General features: G+C 41.8%; 1 protein-coding gene and 1 long non-coding RNA gene across 8 annotated transcripts in view; one reads left to right on the top strand and one right to left on the bottom strand.

Annotated features, from left to right (window-relative positions):
- Nucleotides 1–2,183: 2,183 nt before the first annotated feature.
- Nucleotides 2,184–26,419, top strand: part of SGMS2 (sphingomyelin synthase 2) — a 38,737-nt gene continuing 14,501 nt past the window's right edge. For 2 of the 7 annotated variants that reach the window (XR_011430335.1, XM_070246202.1), the window contains exons 1-3: nucleotides 18,827–19,219; nucleotides 20,827–21,523; nucleotides 24,866–24,983. Coding sequence is in view for 5 of the 7 variants with exons in the window: in XM_070246202.1 (XP_070102303.1) it covers nucleotides 21,069–21,523; nucleotides 24,866–24,983 (573 nt within the window). In the remaining 2 variants the exon portion in view is untranslated. 7 annotated transcript variants of the gene reach the window in all.
- Nucleotides 11,776–26,419, bottom strand: part of LOC111772598 (uncharacterized) — a 49,854-nt gene continuing 35,210 nt past the window's right edge. Inside the window, exons 4-6 of the long non-coding RNA XR_002806599.2 lie at nucleotides 18,473–18,747; nucleotides 14,381–14,550; nucleotides 11,776–12,067 (exon numbers count right to left, since the gene is read on the bottom strand). This is a non-coding gene — a long non-coding RNA (uncharacterized lncRNA). The remainder of the gene's footprint in view (nucleotides 12,068–14,380; nucleotides 14,551–18,472; nucleotides 18,748–26,419) is intronic.

Raw genomic sequence — 26,419 nt, 5'->3', positions numbered from 1 at the left:
GTTAACTTTGATTCACAGTTTTTCAGCAGGAACCTTTATGTTTCTGGATGGAAAACAGTATTAACCATTATTCATAATGAACAAACGTAACTTATTTTTAAAAACTGAGGAAGCCATAAAACATGCTTCAAATGATTCAAATAAACTTTGATGGAGTTCACTTACTTTATTTATATTTGTTTGTTCCAAAACTATTTCAGGTAGGGATTATTTTATTAACAAAGTTTTGTTTTGTTTTTGGTGAGGAAGATTGTCACTGAGCTAACATCTGTGCCTGTCTTCCTCTATTTTGCATGTGGGACCCTGCCACAGCATGGCTTGATGAGCCGTGCACAGGTCTGCCCCCAGGATCTGAACCTGCAAACCCTGGGCCACTGAAATGGAGCCCACAAACGTAACCACTATGCCACCAGGCTGGCCCTAAAAAGTTCTAATACACGATCAGCTGCTTTTCCAAAGTTATTTGGCTCAGGTGTATGTGTGTCATGTCTGGGGTAAAAACTGGAATCGTCTGCTACCCAGGAAAAGAACATCTATGATTGCTAATGCATTCCCAGAGAAGTCCAGTCTTGTTTGATGCTGTAAATGTCTTCTGCCTTTAAACATTAATCCTAGTGGACTAGATTAACTCTTTAAATCAAAATATACAATTCCAGATTACTTGGAATATATTTATTTCTCAATTTTAAATATTTCAGAAGAGACCTTTTTAAACTCCAACTATTTTAAACATAGTTTATGCTAACTTGTGTTATATTATTTCCTAATTTTGGATCTGCGTCCATATTATGGTCACTTGGTGTAATAAAGCACAGTACTTTCTCCTTCTCTGTCCTTTGCTGTTGGCCTCTGAGCTCACCCAGTAGCCTCCTGTTGTTGACCTTGCATCTAATTAACCAGCTGTTGTTCCAGGGATATGACCTTTCGCCTTCAACCTCATAAAATTATTTTTTTCAGTTTTAATGTCATTTCTTCTCTAATAAACCTGAAATCAGGAGCTCTCCCTTAAGATCTTACTTAGTTGGCTTTAGCCCTGGTGGGAAAGGGGGTTCTGCATCGGGTCCCCCGTAGTAGTCTCCTTCATTCAGATGCCTAAATAGTGAGTGGAACCTAATACTCTCCCATAAATTTCTCTTTTCACGTGGCCTATTCTGGCAGTGTGATTTCTGACCATGGGAAATAAAGATGCAAGATAAACCATGTTTTTAACTGTAATATGCCAGTGGCCAGTGATTTACCATATCCCTTCTTTGAGAACATGAGGAAGGCAGGGCAGAAGAAGCTGAGGGGCAAGGGCGTGGCGCTGCTTCTCATCCCACGGTCAAGTCAGGCTTAGACGCTGGCTCTTAGAATTCCAAGATGCTACCACCAGGGTCGACCTGTGTTTCATTTGCTCCTGATATCAGCGAGGGCATGTTGTAGGGCCATGCCTTTGAAGGAACTTTTGTTGTTCATTGTCTTAATACACCCACATGGACCTGTTACCCTTAAATTGTCTATGTGAAGCTAGGGTAAAACACCCCAAATTTTTAAATCTTTGAGGACCAGTCTCACGATGGTGTCCTGAGCACCACGAGGAAACACCTGGTGTGTTGATGGTTCATCCACTCCTTATCCATAAGTACCTCACCTACTGCTTTTCTTTCTGTGAGAAACGTGGATTTTGTTTACCTTCTTGAACTGTCTTTGAGGCCATCATGAACATATCTTTTTTTTCTTTTTCATATTTTAATATCGGAAAGAGTCTTCGAAATCTGTGAAATGATGGAGTCGTATTAAATGAGACAGCTGAAGATTGCTCTGTTGCGTACCTAGGACTGGCTGTGGCTTGTTTCTGCTAAACAGAGACGAGGATTCTCGTCTCTTAACTTAGGATCCAGGGCCTTGCGGTGACACCGTTAGTTTTAAAACTTTTAAGCCATGGAACCCAGATTTCAGATGAGATTTTGGTAACCCTCCAACATAGAAAGAAAAGCAGAGCTCCTCTGGGTGAAGCAAGATGGGGACCTGGAGACATGTCCCCGTGGTCTCCCTGAGACACTGCCCTGTAACTCGTTTCTTCCCAGCGTGGCTCCTAGCACAGATAGGGTGTGTGGCCCATCTCTCTCTCCCCCCGGTTAAACCTGGTCTTGTTCTTGTTCTACTTCTCTAGAGCATTTCTGGCCCCAGATCTGAAAATGAACACAAATGGCAAAGTGTGAGGAGGTGAGTTGACCCAGCCTGGGATCCCAGCCATGAAGGAGATGCTGGCTCCTCCCGGTTGACCCTGGAACGTTTTCACGTGTCCAGAGGAAGCTGCAGGGGAGGTCTGGCCGTGAGACTCCTCTGATCTCCGAGGCCGGTGCTCCTGACTTGGCAGGGCTGTGCCGTCCGTTTCCTTTCCTTTGCTGTAAGAATTCATCCTGAAGCTCTGTGCTCATCTGTAGATGCTTTTTGCAGAATGGGGAATGACGTGCTGAATCAGACACTACCGAAGTACCAAATGCTGGCTCTGCTACTTACTAGCTGGTGACCTAGGGCAATTTACTTAACCTCCCTGTGTTCATCTGTAAAATGTGGGTAGTAATAATATCTACCTCATAGAGTCATGGCGAAGATTAAATAAGTCATGCATTTGGAATAGTGTTCGGGCAATAGTAGGTACTCTACAAGTGTTAGCTGTAACATTAGTAAGTCTAGGCCATATAAATTTAAATCACTAATGGGAGACAAATTCAAAAATTTTTTAACACTTAAATATTCCAATTTAGCATTGTTAAGTAAAAATATATATTTTCTTGGCAAAGAGAATATAGCATGATGGTGGTAAATCCCAGTTAGCTTTGCATAATTATAATCTTGATAAAAATGACTTAAAGTGTATATTTGTAAGTACTTTTCTGAACAAAAGCTTTCTTAAAATAACTACAAAGCCAAAAATATAATAATTAATTGGCTTCACAATATAAATACGATTTGCTAAGGCCCCAGAGAAATTTCCCCTTCTCTCTAATTGTTACACATGCCCTTGTTGTGGGTAAGGAGAGCTACTCGAAGTGGTCAACCAGCATTTCCTAGAAGACTCTTTTTGACAGTTCGTCTGCAAATACAGGTTTCTGGTTGCACTTTGGTGAAAATATTTGCAGGGAAAACCTGTTTATTTAGGCAGTTATCTGTTGAAGAAACAGCAGTGTCCTTGATGGGTGCATTTTTGTGTGTTGGCGTTGGTGCCACTTGGAGAATGACATGAAGCGGTTTTCTGCCTCTGTGACAACAGGAGCCTGGAGCCCTGCTTAGGGTCAGGGTCTCCTTTTCCCACTAGCTCTTTATCACACCCAGATATTTGCCAAATACCTAATTCACATTTGAAAGGCTTTATGATTATTAAATATAATGTTTAAGTAATTCTGTAATTTTCTTGCTATTGACAGTCTTTGAACTAAAGTCTGATTCGCACTGTGGAACACCGTTGATAAGAGGTTTGCCTAATAATCATGCATGAATATACAGGTCAAAAGGTAAATGTGAAAAAGGATAACCAGGGGCCCGCCCTATGGCCGAGTGCTTAAGTTTGCATGCTCTGCTTCGGAGGCCCAGGGTTTCGCCAGTTTGGATCCTGGGCGCAGACATGGCAACACTTGTCAGGCCGCCACGCTGAGGCGGCATCCCACATGCCACAGCTGGAAGGACCCACAACTAAAATATACAACTGTGTACTAGGGGGACTTGGGGAGAAAAAGCGGGGGGGTGGGGGGGGGGGAGGGTAACCATTCCCTGAAAATGCTGGACAAGAAGTGGCCCAGAGGGAAAGGTTAGTGTCTAACCAGCCAGAAGTTATAAATTGGCATTTGTTTTGAAATGGGAGCTTGGGGAGAGGGGACACTGGGTTTCGCCCTTGCTGGGCAGTGAGCACTGTATCTGACGGTACATTTCTGGGTCCAGGAGTTGCAGCAGGACAGGTTTCCTGGAGAAAGTGGCAGCTCAGCTGAGAGGCAGCTATGGAAGCAGGAGGGTGGGTTGGGAGGGAGTTTGGGCCACTGCACATGATGTGGAAAGGCCTGCTGAGAGGGGGGACTGCCTGTAGAGGACACAGGAGTTAAGTACACATGGCTGAAAGCACAGGATTTAGGGAAAGAAAGAAAACAAGTCTCAAAAAAGCCTGAAAAGGAGACAGAGGCCAGATCGTGAGGGTCCTTGTCAGTAGTGTCAGCTGTAAGAAGGATGCACCACCATCTAAGAAGCAATCTGGAGAAAAAATAAGATAACCAGGGAAAGGTGACCTGGATATTTGTTATTTCGGAAATTGTGTTCGTTTTGTTTAGGGTGACAACAGCGTTCAGGTTTTTTTTAGAGAGCCTTTATCTTAAAGAGGCCTTCTGAAATATTTACAGATGAAATGACATGATCTCTGGGATTGCTTCCCCAAAATCCAGGGTAGAAGACAGATGACAAGGATTTTCCATGATGACTGTAGCTGATGAGGTTCACTATGCTGTTCTTCCTACTTCCAATATGCCATGTTTGAAATTTTCTCTTACAAGTTCTTTTCTTTTAAAGTCAAAATAAGCAATGGACCTTTGGCCATGAGGAGCCGCTTAAGGGCTCTAAAGAAACTGGTAAAGCAGGAAACGGACTGGGAACACAAGGAGAGAGGGAGCAAGTGCTGCATTAAACGCTCCGTCAGTCGCCTCCCACGGCTGTGCTGGTGCTTCAGTTTCTCCCTGTGTGGAGTGGTGGTGACAGCCTATCTTCCCGTGAACTGATCTCTGGGACCCATTTTCTCCCAATTTTGACTCTGTGCTCTAGTAGTACAAAATACTAGGTATTCCTTGTACTATGTCAGCTTTCTTTTTGTTAAAAAAATGACTGTGTAATGTCTCTTTCCAGTGGATGGATTTAATTTGCTGTGGCTGTTGATATATCTGGCCTAATTCCTGCCCTGTTTGTGAACCGAAGTAAGCTAGACAGAGCGGAGGTGAGAAATAGGCAGGAGATGACAGTGGATAGGACCAGGGGGGACGAGGGGGGATTGTCAGGGGCGCCGAGGAGCGAGGCTTCGTTCACCCCGAGTAACGGGTGCATGGGGGTACAGTTTCCTGAGATAAGAGACAGAGGAGGGGCTGCACGGTCTGTTGGCGCAAGTGACAGGTGCCGTTTGGACATGAGTTATGAGCATCTGCTTTTCCTGTTCTCAGGGCAGTGAACCCTTCAAGATGGAACTCACTCTTTTCCTTTAAAGAGACCCCATCAACCCATAATCCTTTTTGACATTCTTAAAATGTGCCTCTGAAGTGTGGGTACATAGTAACCAGAATGTCATTTTTGGTCTTGTTCAGTCCAGCGTTTGGAAATGGGCTCCCAGTCTCTTAATCTGTTTATTGCTGCAGATTATACTACAGGAAATATTTTAGAACCAAAAAAACCCCTAAACCAGAAAACAAATAACTTCTCATTTTCTAGCCTGTTACTTTGGGGTATTTTTTCAATCCAGGTTTTGGATAGCAAATGTATGTTTAAAAAAAAATTCAGGTGCCAGCCTCATGGTGTAGCGGTTAAGTTCACTCACTCCACTTCAGCGGCCTGGGGTTTGTGGGTTCGCATCCCGGGCGAGGACCCCACACACCACTTGTCAAGCCATGCGGTGGCAGGTGTCCCACATATAAAGTAGAGGAAGATGGGCATGGATGTTAGCTCAGGGCCAATCTTCCTCGGCAAAAAGAGGAGGATTGGTGGTAAATGTTAGCTCAGGGCTAATTTTCCCCCACCAAAAAAAAATTCAAATGATTATTTATAGTCAAATACTGTTATTTATGTAGGGTCATCAATGAAGATTAGATTGAATGGAAATGAGATTAAAGCTTCCTGATGCTCATTGAGCATTGGGCTTGTGGCATTTCCTGAGTGCCTTTTGTGCGAGGTTCAGGTGTAGACGGCACTGTCAGTCATCCTGTGTTTTTTCAAACCTGCTTCCCTCTGTGGAAGACAGTTCTGACCATCGTTTACTCCCCAGGATAGACCGGTGCTGAACTGAATGGGAGAACAACACTGATTTCTATTCACTACTGATTTACAGAGCGTGGCGTTCTTAAAGGCTATTTAAAAAAAAAAGGAATTTTCAATTAAAAATTTCTACTTTAATTAAAAAATTTTACGTTTTAAAATTTCATTTTCAGTTTCATCTATATACCCTAGACTTTTAAAATTCCTGCGTAAGTTATATATAATCAGTCTCTTTTTTTCTTTACCTTTTGTGTTCATTATTTGAATTTTCATTTTTATTTCTATCTGGTATATGGTTTTACTGAACCTCAGATGTTATTTCAGATTCTTCTGTGATTTATAAAAGTTGTTTTTATTGCTCATTGGTCTTTTAAAGTGACTCTTGGTTGGAAAGGGTGGGGGGAGTTATTTGCTCAAAACTCCCTTGAGGATAGGAGGCAGCCTTCTCTTCTACCTTCCTTGGCACTTGGAGTGCAAGTCTGCACGGAATGGAAGGCCAGAAATAGTCCTGCCTTCTCTGCTGGCCGTCCATTTATTTGTCTTACAGCCCAGGCTTTCAGCAGTGAGTACAACAGCTGCTTCATATTTAACCCTCGAGTACTGCGTGTCTGGAGGTTGTCATTTTGTGTCATTAAACTCAGGGTACAGTTTAAAAAGTTTTCTATGTCTCACCTATTTAAGATAAAATTATAAAATTTCTGCATTGAAAGTCAAATTGAATTCTGAATCCTCATTAGAGATTTGATAGCTTCAACTTTTCTGTCCCCATATAATGTCCTTGTTTTTATTCTTCCTGTGTTTATGAAATTGCATCTTTAACCTTTTCTTAAAAGCCTCGCGTGGGTTCAACATTTGTGAGAAGACAGCACTGGGGTAGTCAATTACATGAAAGTCTATTAGGACCAATATAATTAGAATATTAGCCATACACATTATTTTGATCTATTAGAAACGGAAAAGAACTCAAAGACAAAAATCCATAATTGAGTAAGTATGGGAACATTTTCAGTGGAAACCCCTCTTAGTTTTAAAAAGCTCTATTTGTATAGGTTTCTAGAAGCTACTTACTATAATTGGGTCTCAGCAGGTTGGATGTTCTTTTTTTTCTTTGAGGAAGATTAGCCCTGAGCTAACTGCTGCCAATCCTCCTCTTTTTGCTAAGGAAGACTGGCCCTGAGCTAACATCCATGCCCATCTTCCTCTACTTTATACATGGGACGCCTACCACAGCATGGCTTTTGCCAAGCGGTGCCATGTCCACACCCAGGGTCTGAACTGGTGAACCCCGGGCCGCCGAGAAGCGGAACGTGCCAACTTAACCGCTGCGCCACCAGGTCGGCCCCTTGAACATAGATGCTCTTGATATTCTTTTGACTTGATGGTGCACTGATTTTTTTCCTGATAATGAATATTCATAAGTTGAGTGTTACCTCATAAATCTGGTGATCCTATTTTGAATGCCCTCCCATTACTCGATTGCTCCATCCTGCATTATTTTTCTTTATAGCACTTTTAGTCTTTGTGTTATTATTATTGCTGTTAATGTCGATTAGCAAAATGTGAGAATGGGGTAAGTGACTTTTTTTAAACTGTCGTGTCCCTTCAGCAGTGCCTAGGACAGAGTAGATAGGTCCTCACTAAATATTGTGGAATGAATAGTCCTTTTAGTCAGTAATAGTCTTTGTCCTTTTAGGCAGTACAATCAAAACATGTTGCTTACTTGTTTTTTCAGTACAAAAGGGAAAAAGTAAAGTAAATGTTCCAGGTAGTATCACCTTCCAGGTAGCCATGTAACTTATTTATACATAACACAGTTTTTCCCCACAATAAAGAGTCCGGGCTGTGCACACCATTTTACAACTTACTTCCTTCACCTAACATTGTATGATAGTATGTTATGGTGCAAATAAAACATTTATAATGTAACCACTCCCATCTCGATGGACAGTGTGGCTTCAGCCTAACAGGTCCAGAATCACGTATCTGCAGTTTCAAAATCTAAACGTCTGAAAACAAAAGGTCCTTCCTTCCTTCCATCCCTCCCTCCCTACTTCCCTTGATAACCTGTGATGTCAAAACCCTTCTTGAGCTGACCGGAAGTTCTTTATAGTCTTTATTCATCCGCCTTAGTGTGAGTGTACCCGTATGCGTCATTCACATGTCTTCATGTTTGAATATCTGCTGTTTCCCAGCCCAGGAGGGTGGGCGGTGGTCGTGGTGAGCTGTGTGAGCTAGCATCTGCTCCGCGTACCCACAGACTGTCCAAAATCCAAAGCGCGGAATTGTAAAATGCATCTGTCCCCCAAAATCCTGCCGCGTGGATTTGGAAAACAATCTTTTCATGCTTATGCGAGTATCTTTAATATACATTCCAAGAAGTGATTCAAAGGAGGTATCGTGCAGCTTTTGAAATTAGGGAGAAAAGTAGTATATACGTTTTTTAGAAAGAAGAAATGGAATTAGAATTTTGGAGCACCTGGGATTGTTATTCAGTAATATGTTAATGAATTTTTTGCAAACTGGTTTAAATTAATGTTTCCAATCATTCAATTTTTAAAAGTAATTTTTGTATATAGTGTACATACTCTTTTGAAAGCCATAATTTATTTAACTAAGCATTTTGGTAATTTTAGGTTATCTCCAAAGTTTTGTTGTCACAGAGAGCAGAGGACAGAAACTGTTAGCTGATAATGAGTACAATAAAGCAAAAATCACCAAATGTCAGGCAAAAGGTTTCTAAAATGTTTAAGTACACAAGCTGACTCAAACATCCATGGTGCACAGCAAGTACCAATATTTGCGAAAGAGGGCTTGGGGATTTGCGTTTTTGACTGAATTGTCTCCTCCCTCAAATCTGGTTCTGTCTGGTTCTCTGCTGTTTGGCGGCTGATTGTGTTCAGGGAAACAACAGCAAAGAAGCGACTGGTTTTGTTTTGTGAAATATTGAGTGACATCTATTATATGGAAACAATTCATTTTTAAAGTGGTCCTCACCCCTCTCTTGCTCATAAACCCTGCAAAAGATGTCACACTCTACCGCAGTGAAGTCTCTTTTTGGAAGGGGACACTAGGTAAAGGCTGCCTTAACTGTGTGTGCACCTCATGGTAGGGCTGTAACATCCAAGTCGTTACTAGTTTACTGGGCTTTCTAAAGCAGCAGCAATAATGCAGACTTCCCCAAAACACAGCACTCTAAACATATATTTTTTATTGCAGTTAACTGAGGCTGAGTGAAAACCCAAAATAGAGATTTTGGTTAATAAATGCTTCTATAAACGCAACAACAACAACCATCCATGGTTTCTGACACTTTCAGCTATAAAATAACACATTTACAATGAGACTATTTTTAAATGCGGGCTATACACAAATGTAGGAAGGAAAAAATCTCCTACTCCTACCACTTGGACAACCAGTGTTAATATTTTCGTGTACTAGTGCTCTGACTTTTCTGTACATGCATTGTTTACATACTTGAAATTGTGCAAAACACAATACCTTTTTAAAACAAAAGCACATTCTCCCTGTTAACTCTGTCAGTGCTTTTATAGTTAAAATAGCCATTAGTATTTTCCTGATTATAAGAATGATTATTGTGGAAAATTAGGAAAGTAATCCAGAATAAAGAAAAAAATCACCCATAAATTCATCAGGCAGTGTTATATATGTATATTTTCTTCATATATGTAATATACATCTTTACATCGCAGAACTCATACTGCGATGTCCTCACCATTCCAAACTTAAACATAATTTTTATAAACTATTTGAAAATACCTTTGCATGCAGATACGTGGATGAATGCTTTTACTGGGGAAAATAGGAAAGTACAAAAGAGAATTAAAATCACTGGTTCATCTTCCCACCAGCAGTAACATCTGATATTCTTCTGGTGTATTTATTAACTCAGTCTTTTTAAAATGCATACATTTACGTTTTTATGAAAATAAGAATATCGTACTGTTTTTTAAACAATAAATTTAATGTATTTCATAGATACTTCAGCCTCTTACTGGAGACATTTGGATTATTTTCATGTTTCACCGAGTATATTTTTGGTAATGTTTTTTCTGTATTTTAGACTTGTTCCAAAGTAAATTCTAAGTAATAGAGTTACTTTATCAAGAGGTGTAAGCATTTTAAAATCTTATCGTTTAAAAAAAGAGAGAAGGATTTTCAAAAGAACTGTACCGACTTAACGACCCTCCCAGCAGCTCATGGCGGTTTTTACGCTCCTTGCCGACTGTAGCTTCAATGATGTTTCAGCGCGCTTTGTTTCAGGGTAGCTTTCCCTGTACTCAGGCAGAAGCCTGAGTGTGAATTTGTCAGTGAGACACTCTGCAGGAGGCTTCTGTCATTAATAATTGGGAGACATTCAGTCACAGGACCTCTTTTGCCTGGATTTGTCAGCGGAGGTGCAGGGGAAGCCAGTGCCGCGTGGAGAGTGGGGAGGGGAGCTCTGGCCCGAGCCCGTGTTCCATCCTCTCCCAGCTTCCTGTCTGCCGTGGGTGTCGCAGCTGCGGTCACTCTCTGTGCCTCTTGCTCCTTCCATGTTCTCCTGATGGCATTTGAGGGTGGACTTCAGGTTGGGTCCTGAGAGCGCCTGCCCTACTGCGAAGAACGAGCATGAAAAGCTGGCTTGATGTGCAAAGGAAAAGCAGAGCTGAGGCCCCACGTGAAAAGCATTGATTAAATAATCATAATATATTAATATATGATTTACGTACCATTTATATTTATGTTATGATTATATGGTTATTTGTTTATTGACATAGTTTCTGCTACATAGAATAGCTGCCCCTTTTTACGTGCCACATTAACTAACCGTGGTTGTGTTTACCATTGGAAGTGTTTCGGCATAGGCGGCCGGGTTCTCAGTGCTGTGGTGTTGTGAACAGCACCTGCCCCTCAGCCCTACCAGTTTGGTTTTCCATCCAAACACTCAGGGCTCTCCTGCCTGTCCTGATGACAGAGACTGATGCTCACCTTCACTGCCTCTCTGCTCCCCAGGCTTTTACAGAACGTGCCTTCGTTTGGGACCTCAGAGCCTTTGAGGTGCAGCTCTGATGTCTGTCTCTACTTTCCCATATTTTCTTTCTCTTTTAAGGCTTCATGCAAAACTCTTACTCTTGTTCTGCTATCCCTTTTCTTTTCCAAACTCTTTTTCCATTCTCTAATTGTCTCCTGGAGGCACAGCTTGGAAATATTGGGACCAAATTTCTCATGTTATGTTCCTCCCAAAAGAAATGCAAAGAGCCATGCATCCTGTTCTCCTTTTTTGCTTAAGGGAAATGGGCAGTTGGCTAAGGATCACTACATAATCGACCGTGTGCAAACAGTCACTGCAGGATCCTTGTTATACCAACAGCCGCCCACACTCTGGTGGAGTGTTCAAGTTCCAGACAGGGACATTTAGTAGAGTAGGCAACAAAAGGCATGTTTGTTTATTAGAAACTTTGCTTTGCAACTTTGTGAACCAGCACAGTTGGTCATAATTAGAAAAAGTCTTGAGTGAGCTGTTCTCCCTGTTTTGAGAGACAGATGCTTCAAAGCGTTTTGATGTATCTGGACCACTTGCTCTTGCTAAAGACGTCAGATTTACTTCTGAGGGACCTCATTGTCCCCTCACAACCATATGTCTGTTAGCAGTCACTCTGAATACCCAGATACTTGGCCACTAGTATTTTCTAAAACAACATTTAAATAGTATGCTGTATAAACCACATTTCTTTATTTCCTTCAAATGAGCCTTTTTTCATATATAAACTTTCTGGTGAAAATGATAGAAATGGACACTTTGTGGCAGTTTCTTTTCCTTAATTTATTAGGGTAGGCGAAAATTCAATAGATAAATATGGCATATGTATATTTCAGATACCAATATAACAGTCACTTGAGTTCCTTAAGCTTGTTACAGTGGCATTCGGTTAGACCCAGGATGTTAATCATTAGGTCCTTCTTTTGCCACCTCTTCACCACGTGAGCTATTCCTTGTGTTGGATTTGCTGGGGAAGCTGGCTTCCTCTTCATAGACCCAAGTTTAGGAAACATAAATCACCATTAGTAGGTTATTTGCAGAAACCAAAGCCTAGATTGGAAGAATTGATCAAATAAGTGCTTTTGAGAGACAAATAATTTGTTTAAATACAACATAGCAGTTTAAATTCTGGGGAAATCTAGAGCCAAATACCCTGACCTTAATGGATTTGGAGAAAGTATTGCTTTTCATAGTCTCCAACCCTTGGAAAGCAATGGCTTCTTCAGCCAGTCATGCAAAAGCAGTTCCAGAACACACACAGCCCCGTGTTTTTGATGGAAGCTGAAAACAGCATATACCATGTATGAGTGGAATACATTCTTTATTACTTCATCTGTAGAACATTTTTGTGGTGGGCATAAGAGAATGAGAAACGTAGGCTGCACAGTGCTTTCCAGGTCTTCCACGGTCTCTTTCTTTTCCTATTTTTTCATTTCTTTATGATGAAAACCGTGATCTGCCTTGAGGAAGCCAGGTGGGCCGAGGCACAGGATTTAAGGCACAAAGAGTCGTCTTGGCTGCATGCTCCTGCTCGCGTTTGCCCTCTGCCATGTCCTTTGTAACATCACACCTAAGGTGCAACAAGCAGGTGGGACTAACCTGCTGAAGGTGCAAATTCTAGAACTTTCCTTCTCCCTAATTCTTCAGTGTTTAATTCTTGCTACCAGGAAGTACTACCCTAAATCTCTCAGGCTGTCTTCAGTTATTTCTTGAACTTGTTTTTTTGACACAGAGCACTAAGCAGAAATATAATAACCAGCAACCATTTCTTTTAAATACGTATCAAAATGTCTAATTCTGGACTTTACACCTCTACAAGGAAATTGTATTAGAGTGTATCTAGGTGTCATTTCTGCAGGAGCACTGGAGACTGAGTAAGCTTCCTGTTCTGAGGCATCTGCCTCCTGCTGGAACCACGTGTACCAACTGCAGGGGCCTGGTTAAATGTTTCTTCTAGTCTTGCCTTTGCCTCCACACTATAACAGGATTTTTTAACTCCTTTCTATAGATTCTTGCTTAAAGGTAAATCTCAAAAGAAAATGCTAATATTCTCCTCTTATGCACTGGTAAACAGCAAGCAACATTTCAAGCTGTCGCTTTTAAATACCTGTTTAAGTAGCCTGTTTATATTATTCTGTGCAAACTTTTTTGAAATCGTATAAAATATACACACAGTTTGGTCACCATGTGGTAGAGAGAGAAATCAATAGGTGTCATTTCTAAATAATCTGAAGGGCATGGTAGAAATGAGCTTTATTAATAAAAGTAGAGAATTATGAAATTATTTTTAAGGAACTATTTTTTTCTTCTCATTACTTATCAAGGTTTTCCTGTAATAAGATACTATGCTTCCAAATCTAGAAACATTTTTGTTGTTGTTGGCAAGGAAATATACTGTTGACTTTGATTGTAATCTATTTACTTAGAATGAGATCTCCAATATCATTTAGAAAATGTCCTGTGGTCTGGGGAGTATAAAGTTAGGCTGTCAGACCCAGCTCCTGCTTCTCTCTCAGACCAGCCGCTGTTCTTGGGAGAAAATATAAGCTCCGCTATCAGACTTAAATGTCTTGTAAAACTATTGAGTGGTTTATTTTATGGTTTTCAGAAACCTCTCACTTCAGTAGGTAATCTGTGCAAACTCCTATTACAGAGTAATAAGTCCAAAACCTACGGGAGTCGGTTTCTAGGTGTATAAATCTTTGGGGTATATAAGGGAGGCTAGGAAGGTAGAAGCAGATAATTATCACTGTGGTGCAGGTAGGCTGTTAGCTTTAACCTTTCTGATAAAGCCCCCAGGGCGTTCATGCTAAGCAAGCACTGGCTGCTTTTGTTTGACCATTAAATCTGGAACAGGTAGTGCCTGTTAGTGCAGAACGATTCTTGTGACCAGACGTCCATTCTGCACGGTTTCTCGTGAATTAACAGAATTACACTCATATTATTAAAAGCACAAATATCTGTTTAAATTATAGGGGACTTCCGTTGCTCACCTGCTAAAGTGAATAAGTATTTTAACACAAAGACAAGCCTTCAACCCATCTTATTCTTTGAGGCCATGGGAATATCATCCTTCACTGGCAGAAAGATCAGAGAGGTGGGGGAGGGTGGGAAATAGAAAATTCCAGCCTGGTTCTTTCTACTAAACACTGAATACACCTAGATAAAGGAGGAAGAAACCTCCTGGGGAGTCCCCCCACTCCCACCCTCCAGAAATTCTCTGAGCTCTCGCAGATGTATCAGGAATGGAGTGGGGAAGGGAGTTTGGGGCAAGCGAGAGGCAGAATTTGGGAAAATGGGGATGTGTGTCTGTCTAGTCTGTCTGTCTACCCATTCACTCATTTGTTCAGTCACCCGCCTTACCAAGTGTTCCACGTCGTCCACGGATCCTTCAGTTGTCTTTCCCTGTGACGCCTCCTCTCTCTGAGATTCCTCTCCTCCTGCAGGCTAGCTTCTGTCCTTCAACCCCAGGGCTGCAGTTTTGTCTTTCCAAACTCGACTGGAATCAGATCTGATCATCGGAATTCTCCCGCCTCCAATAAAAAGATTAACAGCTAGGACGTAGAAGCCGAGTTTTAAAACATCCTATGAAACATTTTGCAAGTCACATTCTAGTGAAAGTACTTTATTGTTTCTAGTTAAGTCAGAAATAGTTGATGCAGGCTGAGTACTATTCTACTCTCTCGACATGCCGTACTTTGGACCTCGGATTATCGCTTCTTAGGAAATACTCCCAGTCCCACAATCTATCTTCAAATATGCACAGCTAATATTTGCGCTGTGTAAATAAGTATTCATTGCAACAAGTGTAAATTGTCTACCTTGCCAAAGTGATCATTTTTTTTAGTGAGAAAGAAAACAGATCATCTTTTTTTCCTTTTAATCCAACTCCTAGATTTTGATGAATTGTTAGAAAATCCATCTGTTTTTTATCACTTCCTATTATTTAGTTACAAGTTTATTTTTAGAGCACAGTTTACACAAGTTTTATTAAACAGTTTGCTTTTTATTGGCTGGTTCTTGATCTTGTCTGTAGAAAACTTAGAAGTGTGTATTTCAGAATCACAGCTAAAGAAGCGCTCAGCTGATAAGCACAACACTGGACAGAGATAAGTGAGCGTGGAGGATGAGAACAGAGCATGGAATATTCCTTGGTTTTCTAATTATTTAGAAACTGTATCTCAGTGGGCTATAGCTTTTTTTAAATAAAACAGCTTAATTGAGTTATAACTTACATCCTATAAAATTCATTTGTTTTAAGGGTACAATTAAATCATTTTTAGTAAATTTACAGCATTGTGCAAACACATCACTATCTAATTTAGAACATTTCTGTCATCCCAGAAAGAAGCTTCTGGCCTATTTGCAGTCACTCTCCATTCCCACCAGCAGCCACAGGCAACCACTGTTGATAGGCTGTGTCTTTCTGTAACAACTGGATGCAGAGCTGAAGTTGTCCGATCTTCCTTAACACAGGATAATAAATAAGTACCAGGAATCAAAATGTCTCTTCTCCACCCAAGCATCTGTCTCCCAAGGTTCAGAAGTGCATGACTGGTAGCTGCTTTTTCAATTCTATCTTTTACATTAAAAAAATTTTTTTTCTCAATCCATTTTCAGAATAGTGTCACTAAGCTCTCTTACAAGCCTGCCCCTTTCCCTAATTTCGATCTCTCATAGCTATGCAGATGTGAGAGCTAGAATGATCTAAAACAGACTCTTTTTCACGTTACTTTTGTTGGGAAAGTATTTTACAAATATCCGTGATAAGTTTTTAGTAAGCAGTGGGATCTCCTTTTCAGTTTTCAAGAACTTCTTAGTAAAAATATTTAACAAATTTTGTGGGTGCTTCTGGAATAGAAGGCTGCGACTCTCAAGGCGCCTCGCATCTGTAAGTGTGTGAATGCACAGCTGTTTTAGGTGGGAAAATTTGTACAAGCAAGTTAAGCTCTAACACTGTTAATAAGGAAAAGTTGAGATGTGCTGGTCTCTGAAGAAATTTTATAGGTATGAAATTTAGTTAAACTAGATCCTGTTAACATAGAGATATATCTATATTATGAACTTAATGTGATTTATTAGTAACAGTAACTATAATTAAATGGCACATAGGGTAACAGAGACACACTTAACAGACTCCCTTCTTCTCCCCGTAAGAGATGGGAATTACATATTAAATTCTTTCTGAAAAAAAGTTCAGTTTTCTGAATAAAAATTGCTGTGGCAGGTATCCCATGTATAAAGTAGAGGAAGATGGGCATGAATGTTAGCTCAGGGCCAGTCTTCCTCAGCAAAAAGAGGAGGATTGGCAGCAGATGTTAACTCAGGGCTAATCTTCCTCAAAAAAAGAACAGGGGCTCCTGAGGTCTGATTTCTGGTTCAAATCGGCGCCGTGCCACTTCTTACCTGCCCGACCTTGGACATCTCATTTTATCTCAATTTCTTTTCTTTGAAATATTTCCTAGGGTTGTTATGAGGATTAATTAGATAATACACAAAACACAGTACCTGGCACATAAGTAACATCGGCTGAGAATGTTACATTGTGGCTGTTTGATTCTACAACTTGACTTTTTAATGGCTTTATGGTGACAACTGGGTTTTCTTTTTTAAAATTTGAGAAAGATTGTGTGTGTCTGTTAAACTCGTCAGTTCTTTGTTTCCATTGATATTTAATTCAGTTCTGTTTTAAGACCTAGTTTTTCTCAAGCCTTTAAACACTGTATAATTTTTATTCATAATTCCAATTTGTAAATAGTAGAAATATTTTCTTTCAACAACGTTTAACTTCCGTCTTCAACAGATTACATTTTTTAAATATTACAAACCATATATAAACTTAGATAAGTTTCCTTGATTTTTAAACTATACTTACACATTTAATACATCTTACCTTCTTATCTACTGCAAATGCACAACCAGGCCAACATAGAAATTTAGCAAAGTGTTTGTAAGCCCTCGGGCAGGAGCTCCTGTCTGTGCTCAGTGTCCTCTGCGGATGCCATCAGTGAGCCTCAGGTCAGAACTGCTGTGGGAGCCTCATGGGGTGGGGGGGTCATGAGTCACACTTGGACCTTTTCTCATAGCCTTGAGTATCTGCCATGTGGCCCCTGACCTGTTTTTCGTAAACCATAACCTCTGATGTGAATGATTTACATTCTACATGTCCTATTCAGATCTAAGTGTGAACTTAATTGGATACTGTGTCCGTCTTATGTGGTATTTATATACTTGTCTCACTGTTTTGTGCAGTTACTATATCAAAATACAGGTTTCATAATATTAAGATAACTATAATTTATCTAATTATAATTTAACCAATACCCTGTTGTTGGATACTAGGCCATTTCCAATTTTCTCTTATAAATAACTGTGTTGAAAGCATACTTGTAGAAATATTTTGTGTACATCCATCCTTATTTCCTTTGGATAAACTCCCAAAATGGAATAACTGGCTGCCATTTCCCTGATATTAGTTATATAATGTAGTCTGACATCTACGGGGCAAACCCTCTGCTGCTTCTCCCATTTTACTCCCTGGTAAACCTTAGAATCATTTTTTCAAATTACAGGAAAAGCCTGTTGGTATTGTTAAGAGAAAATGACTAATGTTGTATTAATATGGTAATGCCAAACACTTTATGGTATAATAGAGGTGGTGGCAATAAAACAGAAGCAGAACAATATGTTTTCTTGTAAAGTTCCCTTAAGGATGAAGACAGGAGCACCAGTGGAGGACTTTTCCTCTAAATGTTAGAATGCATACTCCACAGCTACGATGTGATATTGGCATTGAAAGAGTGTAGCTATATACGCCTCTATTCCTCCTATTGAATACTTTCTCTCCCAACAATCCAGGTGGATGTTGAATTTTATCAAATGCCTTTTTGACTTTACTCAAGATGATCATCATATCTTCGTTTGTTTTTTGCTGAGGAAGATTGGCCCTGAGCTAACATTGGTGCCAATCTTCTTCCACTTTATATGTCAGTTGTCGTGACAGCATGGCTGACGAGTGGTGTTTGTCTGTGCCCGAGACCCAAACCCACGAACCCAGGCCGCCAAAACAGAGTGCGCCAAACTTAACCACTACGCCATGGGGCCAGCCCCGAAGATGACCATGTCTTTTCTTTTTATATATGTTTGTATTGTATTACAATAATTTTCTAATTTGAAACCTTCCTTGCATTTCTGGAATAAATCATACTTAATTCTAAAAAAAATACTAACAAAACATCAGTGTACTAAAAGTTTCAGAGTTTTGCACTTGCCTACAAAAGGAAGATTAGTTTAACTTTTAAATATCATCCAGGTTAACTTCCAGTATTTTGCAATGTAAGAGAACTTGGAAAGCTTTTTCTCTGCTTTGTGCTCTGGCATAGACAAATGAACTAATGGGCTTGCCATCCTCCAAGAGGAACTATTGTGGCTTTTGTCATTTTCCCAGATACTTACCGGTAGGAAAGGATCAGCATAGGAATGGCTATGTTGTAATCATCACCTTGATGAGAAACACTGCGTCTCATGATTGGTTGACACATGATGAGTGTGCCTTGTATATTTAATCTTCTTAATGAAATCCCAAGGAAAATACCAACCCTGCCACTAATGACAGTAAACGGGCTTGGCTCTCACAGAGTGCTCCTACTCCTGGGAGCACAAAGCGCTTCATGATTAATTATTTCAGTCATTCTCACCGTTGTCCCATGAGGTGGGTGACTGAGTGCTTCCTTTAAAAAAAAAAAAAAAGAAATTAATTGTACTTTCTTCTGTTCTACATTCTGTGTTCTAGAACTAAGTAGCTACCTTATAAAGAGCCTCCGTATGTCCACGGGTGGCCCTGGCTTTCAGAGTCACCAGCCGCTTTTGCATACAAACCCCAAGCTCAGAGCAGATGTGGGGGAGTAAAGTCGGAGGGAGTTTGGATGGGAGGTTGGCAGGATGCCACGCGTTGGATGGCCTGGAGCTGGTGGAGACAGAGGGCGATGGCCGAGCTAGTGCTCTGGGACCTCCGTTAGAAGTGGTGATCCGGGCCGTGGAAGGTTTGCCTTTGAAAATATCTTCCTGAGGCCGTCCTTCATTATGCTGCCTCTTCTGGGGTCCTGGAGAAAGCTGCCAGTCCAGTTTTCCAGAGAGGACGCTGGTCCTTTCTCATCCTGCTCTGATCTTAGCAGCTGGGGGCTTCACAGGGACAAGAGGAAGGTGAGGTGTCCGAAACCCTCAGCAATGCCTCTCAGCCCGTCTCCATCCTCCGGCGAGCCTCCGTTTCTCTGCCAGGCTCGCCGTCCTCTTGCTTCCACCTCCTCAAAAATGGACGGCGCCTCTCGGGATGCCTCTTGCCGGGGAGCAGGGATGCTCGAAAGCTCCGGCCCTGCCTGGTGCTCGCCGCCTCCTTCCTTTACACTGTGCCATTCAGTTCTAGTTCTGTCTCTTCAGTTAGACGGCCAGGTCTGGGGCCATGTTTAGGTCACTGTATTTTTGGTTTCCACTCCTTTTAATTAATTACCCCTGCGTAGCCCTCAGCGCTGGGGCATGAGGTGCACAGTGAACACTTGTGGTGGATCTCCTTGCCGTTCACCACTGTCCGCAGATACCGCCTGTTCGGATTGACTGGGCCATGTTAACTTCTTTTTTCTTTCATTAAAAAAGGCTTAGCTGTCACCACTTTGAGTTTTTCCTCCCCCTTATTTTTTCTCTAAGTTACTGAAAGGGAAGCCTTTGAAATGCAAAGGATTATGCTTAAATTGTGCAGTGTTCTCTGGGTGGGGACTAATTACGAGGTTTGCAAACCTCTTCAGGTGGTTGGGTTCTGCAGCACGACTAAAATACTGCTTTCCTAAATTGAGAACAGCTGGGGCCGTGTGGCCAGCAAGTATAAAAGAGCTGGTGCTGGCGCCCGGGCTGGGGAGCAGGCTTAGCTCTTTGGAGCCTGTGGAGCTGAAGCCGAAGGCGCCCGGTCCTCCTCGATGTCGTGGTGGGTAAGGGCCTGAGCGGGGCCTCTGGGGACCAGTTTCTCTTGTTTGGTAGAAATTGTGGTGGCTGCATCAAAATGTTGTTAGTTACTAATCCACCTTGTCGATCGTAGTAAATTATTTTATCCTCCAGGTAACAGGTAGAATTTGTTACCTAAGTGAGACATGGCGAAGGCTTTATCTTTTCACTGTGTTGCTTTGAAGGCTGTCAGCTTTCCTCTTGTATGATGTGCATCTCTGAATATAAAAGGATAAACTGAAGCAGTGCCGTTTCAAATATCATGAGTGCATAGTTCTTAGATCATTTCTTAAAAGTGGTCACTTAAAAAGACTCCAGTTTTTAATAAGAAAACAGAGTTGACTATTTTGACAAGTGCAGAGAGTAACAATTATTCAATGCATGTGAGCAACCCATCACAGTTTTCTATTCTTTCTTTAAGGTTCGTAGAAAAGGTCCAGCCTTGGGAAGGAATGATGAGACCCGAGGGGAGGTTCTGGCTTATTATGACTTCATGGTTAGCAACAAGCAGCAGCGTCTGGTGCAGTGTTTGTAATGTTGGGTCCTGACTTTTAGTTAAAGAAACTTAAAAGGAATTGATTTCTAAAATGTTCCTATTTATACTGACTCCAGCTCAAAAAGACAAGAATTCCAAAAGAAAACAATTCAATATTTTATAAATAAACTCCATCTCAGCAGCTTTAACTATGTTCTGACGATATATTTATAAAGCAAATGGCTCTGGTATTTGTTTCCTTATTTTGATAATGTTTTTCTTTTGGATGGTTGGCAATTGGACGAGCACAGTTTCTGAACATACTTTTGTTTTGTTTTTACAGGTGGGGTACTAACATCTTTTGGGGAAAGAGAGTTGGCTTCCTTTCCTGAAGGTGGTGAATGTACAGCAGAGATGCATGGCAGGAACGATAATCGGTTGACCACCTTCTCTGTTTTGTGCTAGAAAACAGAATCAGTTGTAAGAATCCATGTTGATCTTGGAAATAGAAGGATTAAAAAAAGTTAAGTTTCCACCAAGAACAAGAACTTTCCCATCTCCCTTTTGATTTGAAGACTGGGGACAATGGATATCATAGAAACAGCAAAACTTGAAGAACACATAGAAAATCAAACCAACGATCCTGCAAACGCTTACACAAGACCTGCAGAACCTGCTGAAGAGGAAAACAAAAATGGCAACAGTAAACCTAAGAGCTTGTCCAATGGGCTGCGGAAAGGTGCCAAAAAGTACCCGGACTACATCCAAATTGCCATGCCCACTGACTCAAGGAGCAAATATCCCCTTGAGTGGTGGAAAACAGGCATTGCCTTTGTGTACGCACTTTTCAACCTCGTCCTGACAACCGTCATGATCACAGTTGTACACGAGAGGGTCCCTCCCAAGGAGCTCAGCCCTCCACTCCCAGACAAGTTTTTTGATTACATTGATCGGGTGAAATGGGCATTTTCTGTATCAGAAATAAATGGGATTATATTAGTTGGATTATGGATCACCCAGTGGCTGTTTCTGAGATACAAGTAAGTAGGTCTAAGGTGTTTTTTGGGTTCGCCGCTACTGTGTATTTAACTGAGAAGATATGTAATTGAAACAACGTTCTTGGTTTTATCTGGTAAATTCGGTCTTACCCAGGCATTTGATGAAAGGAAGCAATAGAAAGCTCTACCACATTGAGCAAATCCAGTCACTATTCAAGAAGCACATACTGAGCAGCTGTGTAGGAATGTACAGAAGTGCTGTGGCGGCTGATTCAGTTTATGATTGAAGGTGTAGTTCCTGATTTCACGCACCTTGGCGCTGTGCTACTTGTGTGATAAAGCAGGAGGCTTGGAAAGGAGTGACACTGACTTCTCGTGTATTATAGGCTCTTGGTGGGCGTGGAAGGAGTTGGCCAGGGAGCTGCTTCCTCCATTGCTCATAATATGATGACTACGTGGGCCCACAGTCTATAGCATGTGTTGAGGTTCGCTTCTGATCAGGAGTTCTCAGATTTTACGTTTCTTTTCCTTTTGCCTATTGGCAATCCGGTCTCCAGGGTTTGTTTAAGAAACTGAATTTAGAAATGGGTCCTTGCGGTTTTGGTTTCAGATTTCTAAAGTAAACGTGCTGTCTGGTTTCCCTGTGGCACCACAAAGGAGCTCTCAGTTCACTGGTTTCCGTCTCCCCACTTTGGAACAGCAGGAGTCAGGAAGTAGGAAGCCAGGTGCTCTGGCTTTGAAGACACGTAAAAATAGGACGTAGCTCTGAAGTGGGTATTTTTGCTTCCCGGTGAATTCTGAGTGCTGGTCCGTAAAAGATAAGGCCCTGCAGTTCCCGTTTTCCTCTCACTCATCATTCAGATGTTTGTTCTCTACTTAGATTTTAGTAATTAAATCACTAAAATATGTTTGATCAAAACATTGCCCATAAACTGAGGCTTTTGAAAATGTAATGTAGGCTTAGTCGATAAAATTCAAAAATTCAAAGTCAATAGGATTTCAGCATTAATGCCCCAAGATCATTTTTAGAAGAGAATTTATGCTATATTGTTCTTTCAGTTCGTTGTTGCTTTGAGATTAGACGAATTCGATTTATGTTTGCTAAAGAATTCCCCAAGTGCAAGTTTGCAGTTTTGAAAACTTATTCCATAAACTGAAGTCATTCCTCAGCATTTTCCTTAATATGTGTAGAGACATAGCTATCAATTGTCTTTTACTTAGTACGGGAACTTTCTGCTGCTGAAGTTGTTGGTTATGGCATCTTTATGCTAAAAGCAAGAAATGTGTTGAACTTTAGCATTTTTCTTTTTAGTGTCTGGAATTGACACTGAATACAAGAGAGCCTCCTTGGGCCAAAGACGTTTGCTTTCTCCTTTAATTTAGAGCAACGTTTTATTCACGTGTGTGTGAAGAGGGAAAGTTTCAAGCGTCTGGTGAGGAGCTTCTCCTGCCCTAAGTACAGTCTGTTTCTTTGCCTCTCCATCCAGAGAGTTGCTGTTCACTGCCTGTCCACTGCCGCCTGAGATTTCACCATGGCAAAACTTGGGGTCACACAGCTGGCCACACAACCCATCATCCAAAACTTGTTGGGGAAATCACACTAATTTTCTTTTTTACTTTTGAGGTAGAACTGGGTCTTATATTTTAGTAACTAGCAGAGTAATTTTTATAACCTGTTTTGAACATCCCAGCTGAATGAGAAATCCTACTTGCTCTCTCTCTTTTAAAAGCACCTTCAAAGCTATGGAAAAAAAGTCATTAGCAGTGGGTATTTTTCTAAATAAGGCTGCAGAGTACATGTTTCACCTTCTAAGTTAGTTTTCTGTTCTGAGTACGGCTGGGCTCAGTGCTGGACTGAACAGAACTAACATACTTCCTCCTCACTCCTTCGCCTCGTCTGACAGCATGGAGCGCAAGCGAACACTCCTCTGGGACCGGGGGGTGAATCAAGGGGTGAATTGTTTTTCTCTTAACCAAATGGAGAGACTCAGCTCTGTTTATCACCCGTTCTTTTTCGGTTCTAGAAAAGGCAGAGCTAGAGTAGCAGGCCTTTGAGAGGAATGCCTTGCAACAAATAAATGCTTTCATCTGCTAGTCCAGGTGGCGTTCCTCTCTATATTTTGACCCCAGAAACCCTGGAATCTTCTTAAAATAGCTACTGGAGCCAGGCAGCTAAAATTAGATTTGTGCATAATTCTTTAAATGAGAAGTCCCAACAGTTACCTGAATTAGGCCTCAGTCCACGTCAGGCCACAGTCTTGGAGAAAACTTAAAACACGCCACATGCCTGAAGTCTTTGATCAGTACTAGTTTGAAAGTTTGAGAGCTCTGAGAACGGGAGGCCTGGAGTGCTGTAGTTGGTGAGCTGGGGAAGTTACAGCTGGCAATTCCAGGGCTTTACGGATCCCCCCTTCTCTAGTCCCCAGAGCCCAGAGTTCATAGACTCGTCCCCTAACTACACAACAGAAAAGGAGTTGCCATCTCCAGCTGGAAGTGAGGCCTCTCGGAAGCCCCCATGCCCACTCAGGGACCCACGGGCAGGGATGCACCTGGGCAGAGCCCTCCCCACACTGAGGACCATGTGCTCGGAGTCAGCCCCGGGGCGCTGCCTCAGCCTGAGGCCTCGGGGCCAAAGGGCAGGGACTGATGTCAGTCAAACGGCTGTCTCCACCCAAAAGTATAAAATGGAAGAGGACTTGTGGGGTGGGGTGTTTTTGCCTTTTCTGATAAAGATTGAATAAAATAAGGGTAAACTAATCAGCTTACAGCCTCACTTTAAATGTCTTTAAACACATGAGGACACTTTGGACATCTTCGAAATATAATTCTCTGAAAAATCTATATATCAGAGACAAAACAGCTCATGGACAAGTTGTCAGAATACTTTTGGATGGTCCCCAAATAAACCTTGCTCATGTCACTTAGGTTAAATGAGTCATCCCGTTTCCTCTGTGTCGTATCACCTTAGCTCATTAGTTGATTCCTTTGAGACTGTGCTCGCTTATACCTTTGACACATTCTCAAGAGAGGATTTTAAAACGCAGCCAGTTGACTGACAACATCGAGGGGTTCATTGAGTTCTCCGGCAAAGAGTGCCTTTTTAGGAGGGCTGGTTATCTAGAAGCCTTAGTCTGCTTTCACTCCCCGCCCCCCACAGCCCTCGTTCGTTGCAGCGTGTGAGTCTCATTGCTGAAAGCGGCAGGGCAGCCTCTCCGTGGGATGGTGGGGATGGGCAGCTCACAAACACGCCTTTGACTGGGAAGCTGGTCTGTTAATGTCATTCTGTGTTAATCCTTCTTTATTCTGTTAAACATTGCTTTATATTGCGTTAGGAACAGAAACAACCAGTGAACTTATTTGTTCCCGTGCCTGTTTTTCCTTTAGGTCAATAGTGGGGCGCAGATTCTTTTTTATCATTGGAACTTTATACCTGTATCGCTGTGTTACCATGTACGTCACTACTCTGCCTGTGCCCGGAATGCATTTCCAGTGCGCTCCGAAGGTAAGCCCCTCTCCTAACCATTTAGAGGAAACCAAGCAAGCACTTGTTGGACACCTGCTCTCTAGTATGCACTCTCATTGTTTGTTAGCGCTGTCCAGTGGGTTCCGACTCCCAGCGCCCCTGTGGACAGCACAGGGAGCCCTGCCTGTCTTTCCATCCGCTCACCTTCCAGCACTGTTTCAGACAGTGCTCCTCTGCTGTTCACAGGGTTTTCATGGCCAGTTTTTTTTTGAGGAAGTGGCTCAGGTCCTTCTTCCTAGTCTGTCTAGTCTGGAAGCTCCAGTGAAACCTGTCCACCATGGGTGACCCTGCTGGTATTTGAAATTCCACTAGCACAGCTGTCAGCATCAGAGCAACACGCAGCCACCACAGTGTGACAACCGATAGACGGGTGGTGTGGTTCCCTGATCAGGAAACAAAACCAGGAGCGCCCACTCTTAACCACTAGACCACCAGGGCTGGCTTTACATTCTTCTAGACATTTGCATATGTGTTAACTGAAATCTAGCATATTTTGTTTTTCTTTAGATCTTTTGGGAAGAAATTAAAACGTTCATAAAATGTATATCTTTGTCCATAAAAACTTCATTTTCTGCTCACTGAGAGTTACAATGAAGTGTTTGACCCTTTGCCCTCTTGCCCTCTCACTTACTCTTTCATGCATTCACTCTACAGTCATGAAGCTCCTGTTGTGCACCAGGCACTGTAGGAATGGCAACGACCCAAACAAAGTCCTTATCCTCCTCGAGCTTATATTCTATTGAGGGATGATAACTGATAAGTAAAACTCATGGCTTGTCACATGGCGTAAGTCGGGCGCTGTCAGATGAAGAACAGGAAGACCGAGTGAGGTGAACGGGACGCTGAGGGTGGAGGCTCTTTTATGGTGAGGTCAGAAAGGCTTCTTTAATGAGAAAGCGTCTGGGCAGGAACCAAGATGAGGAGTGAGCCACGTGGATGGGGTGAGAGCTCCAGGCCAAGGAAGCGGCTTAGTCACAGTGGGTTCAGGGGAGAGCAGGAGGCCACTGTGGCTGAATAGAGTTGTGAAGTTTCGAGGAGGTGCAGCTGCAGATCCTGTAGGGCCTTGTGGCCTGCTGTAGGAACTTGAACCTCAGTGGTGGCAGCGGAACTGAGGTGTTCAGTTCAGGATGCATTTTGAAAGTAGGGCCAACAAGATGTACTAATAAGTTGGACATGGGTTTAAGAGAAAGAAGTCAAGGATGACCCCAAAGTTTTTAGCAATTGAAAAGATGAGTGGCCTTTTGCTGTGAGAATGGATGCTGAAACCGTCACAAGCAAAATTGTAGTTTCTCCAGGTAGAGTCATTTCTTGAGACAGCTGTTAATCATCTTAGACCCCTGTGTGCTCTGGTTTATAAAAAAGGAAACTTGCAGATCATGTGCTTTCTGGACAAGGGAATGACATCTAACATATTT

The sequence above is a fragment of the Equus caballus genome, chromosome 2 (assembly GCF_041296265.1).
Source record: "Equus caballus isolate H_3958 breed thoroughbred chromosome 2, TB-T2T, whole genome shotgun sequence".
Taxonomy (NCBI): Eukaryota; Metazoa; Chordata; class Mammalia; order Perissodactyla; family Equidae; genus Equus; species Equus caballus.
This window is presented reverse-complemented; position numbering and strand designations above follow the sequence as displayed.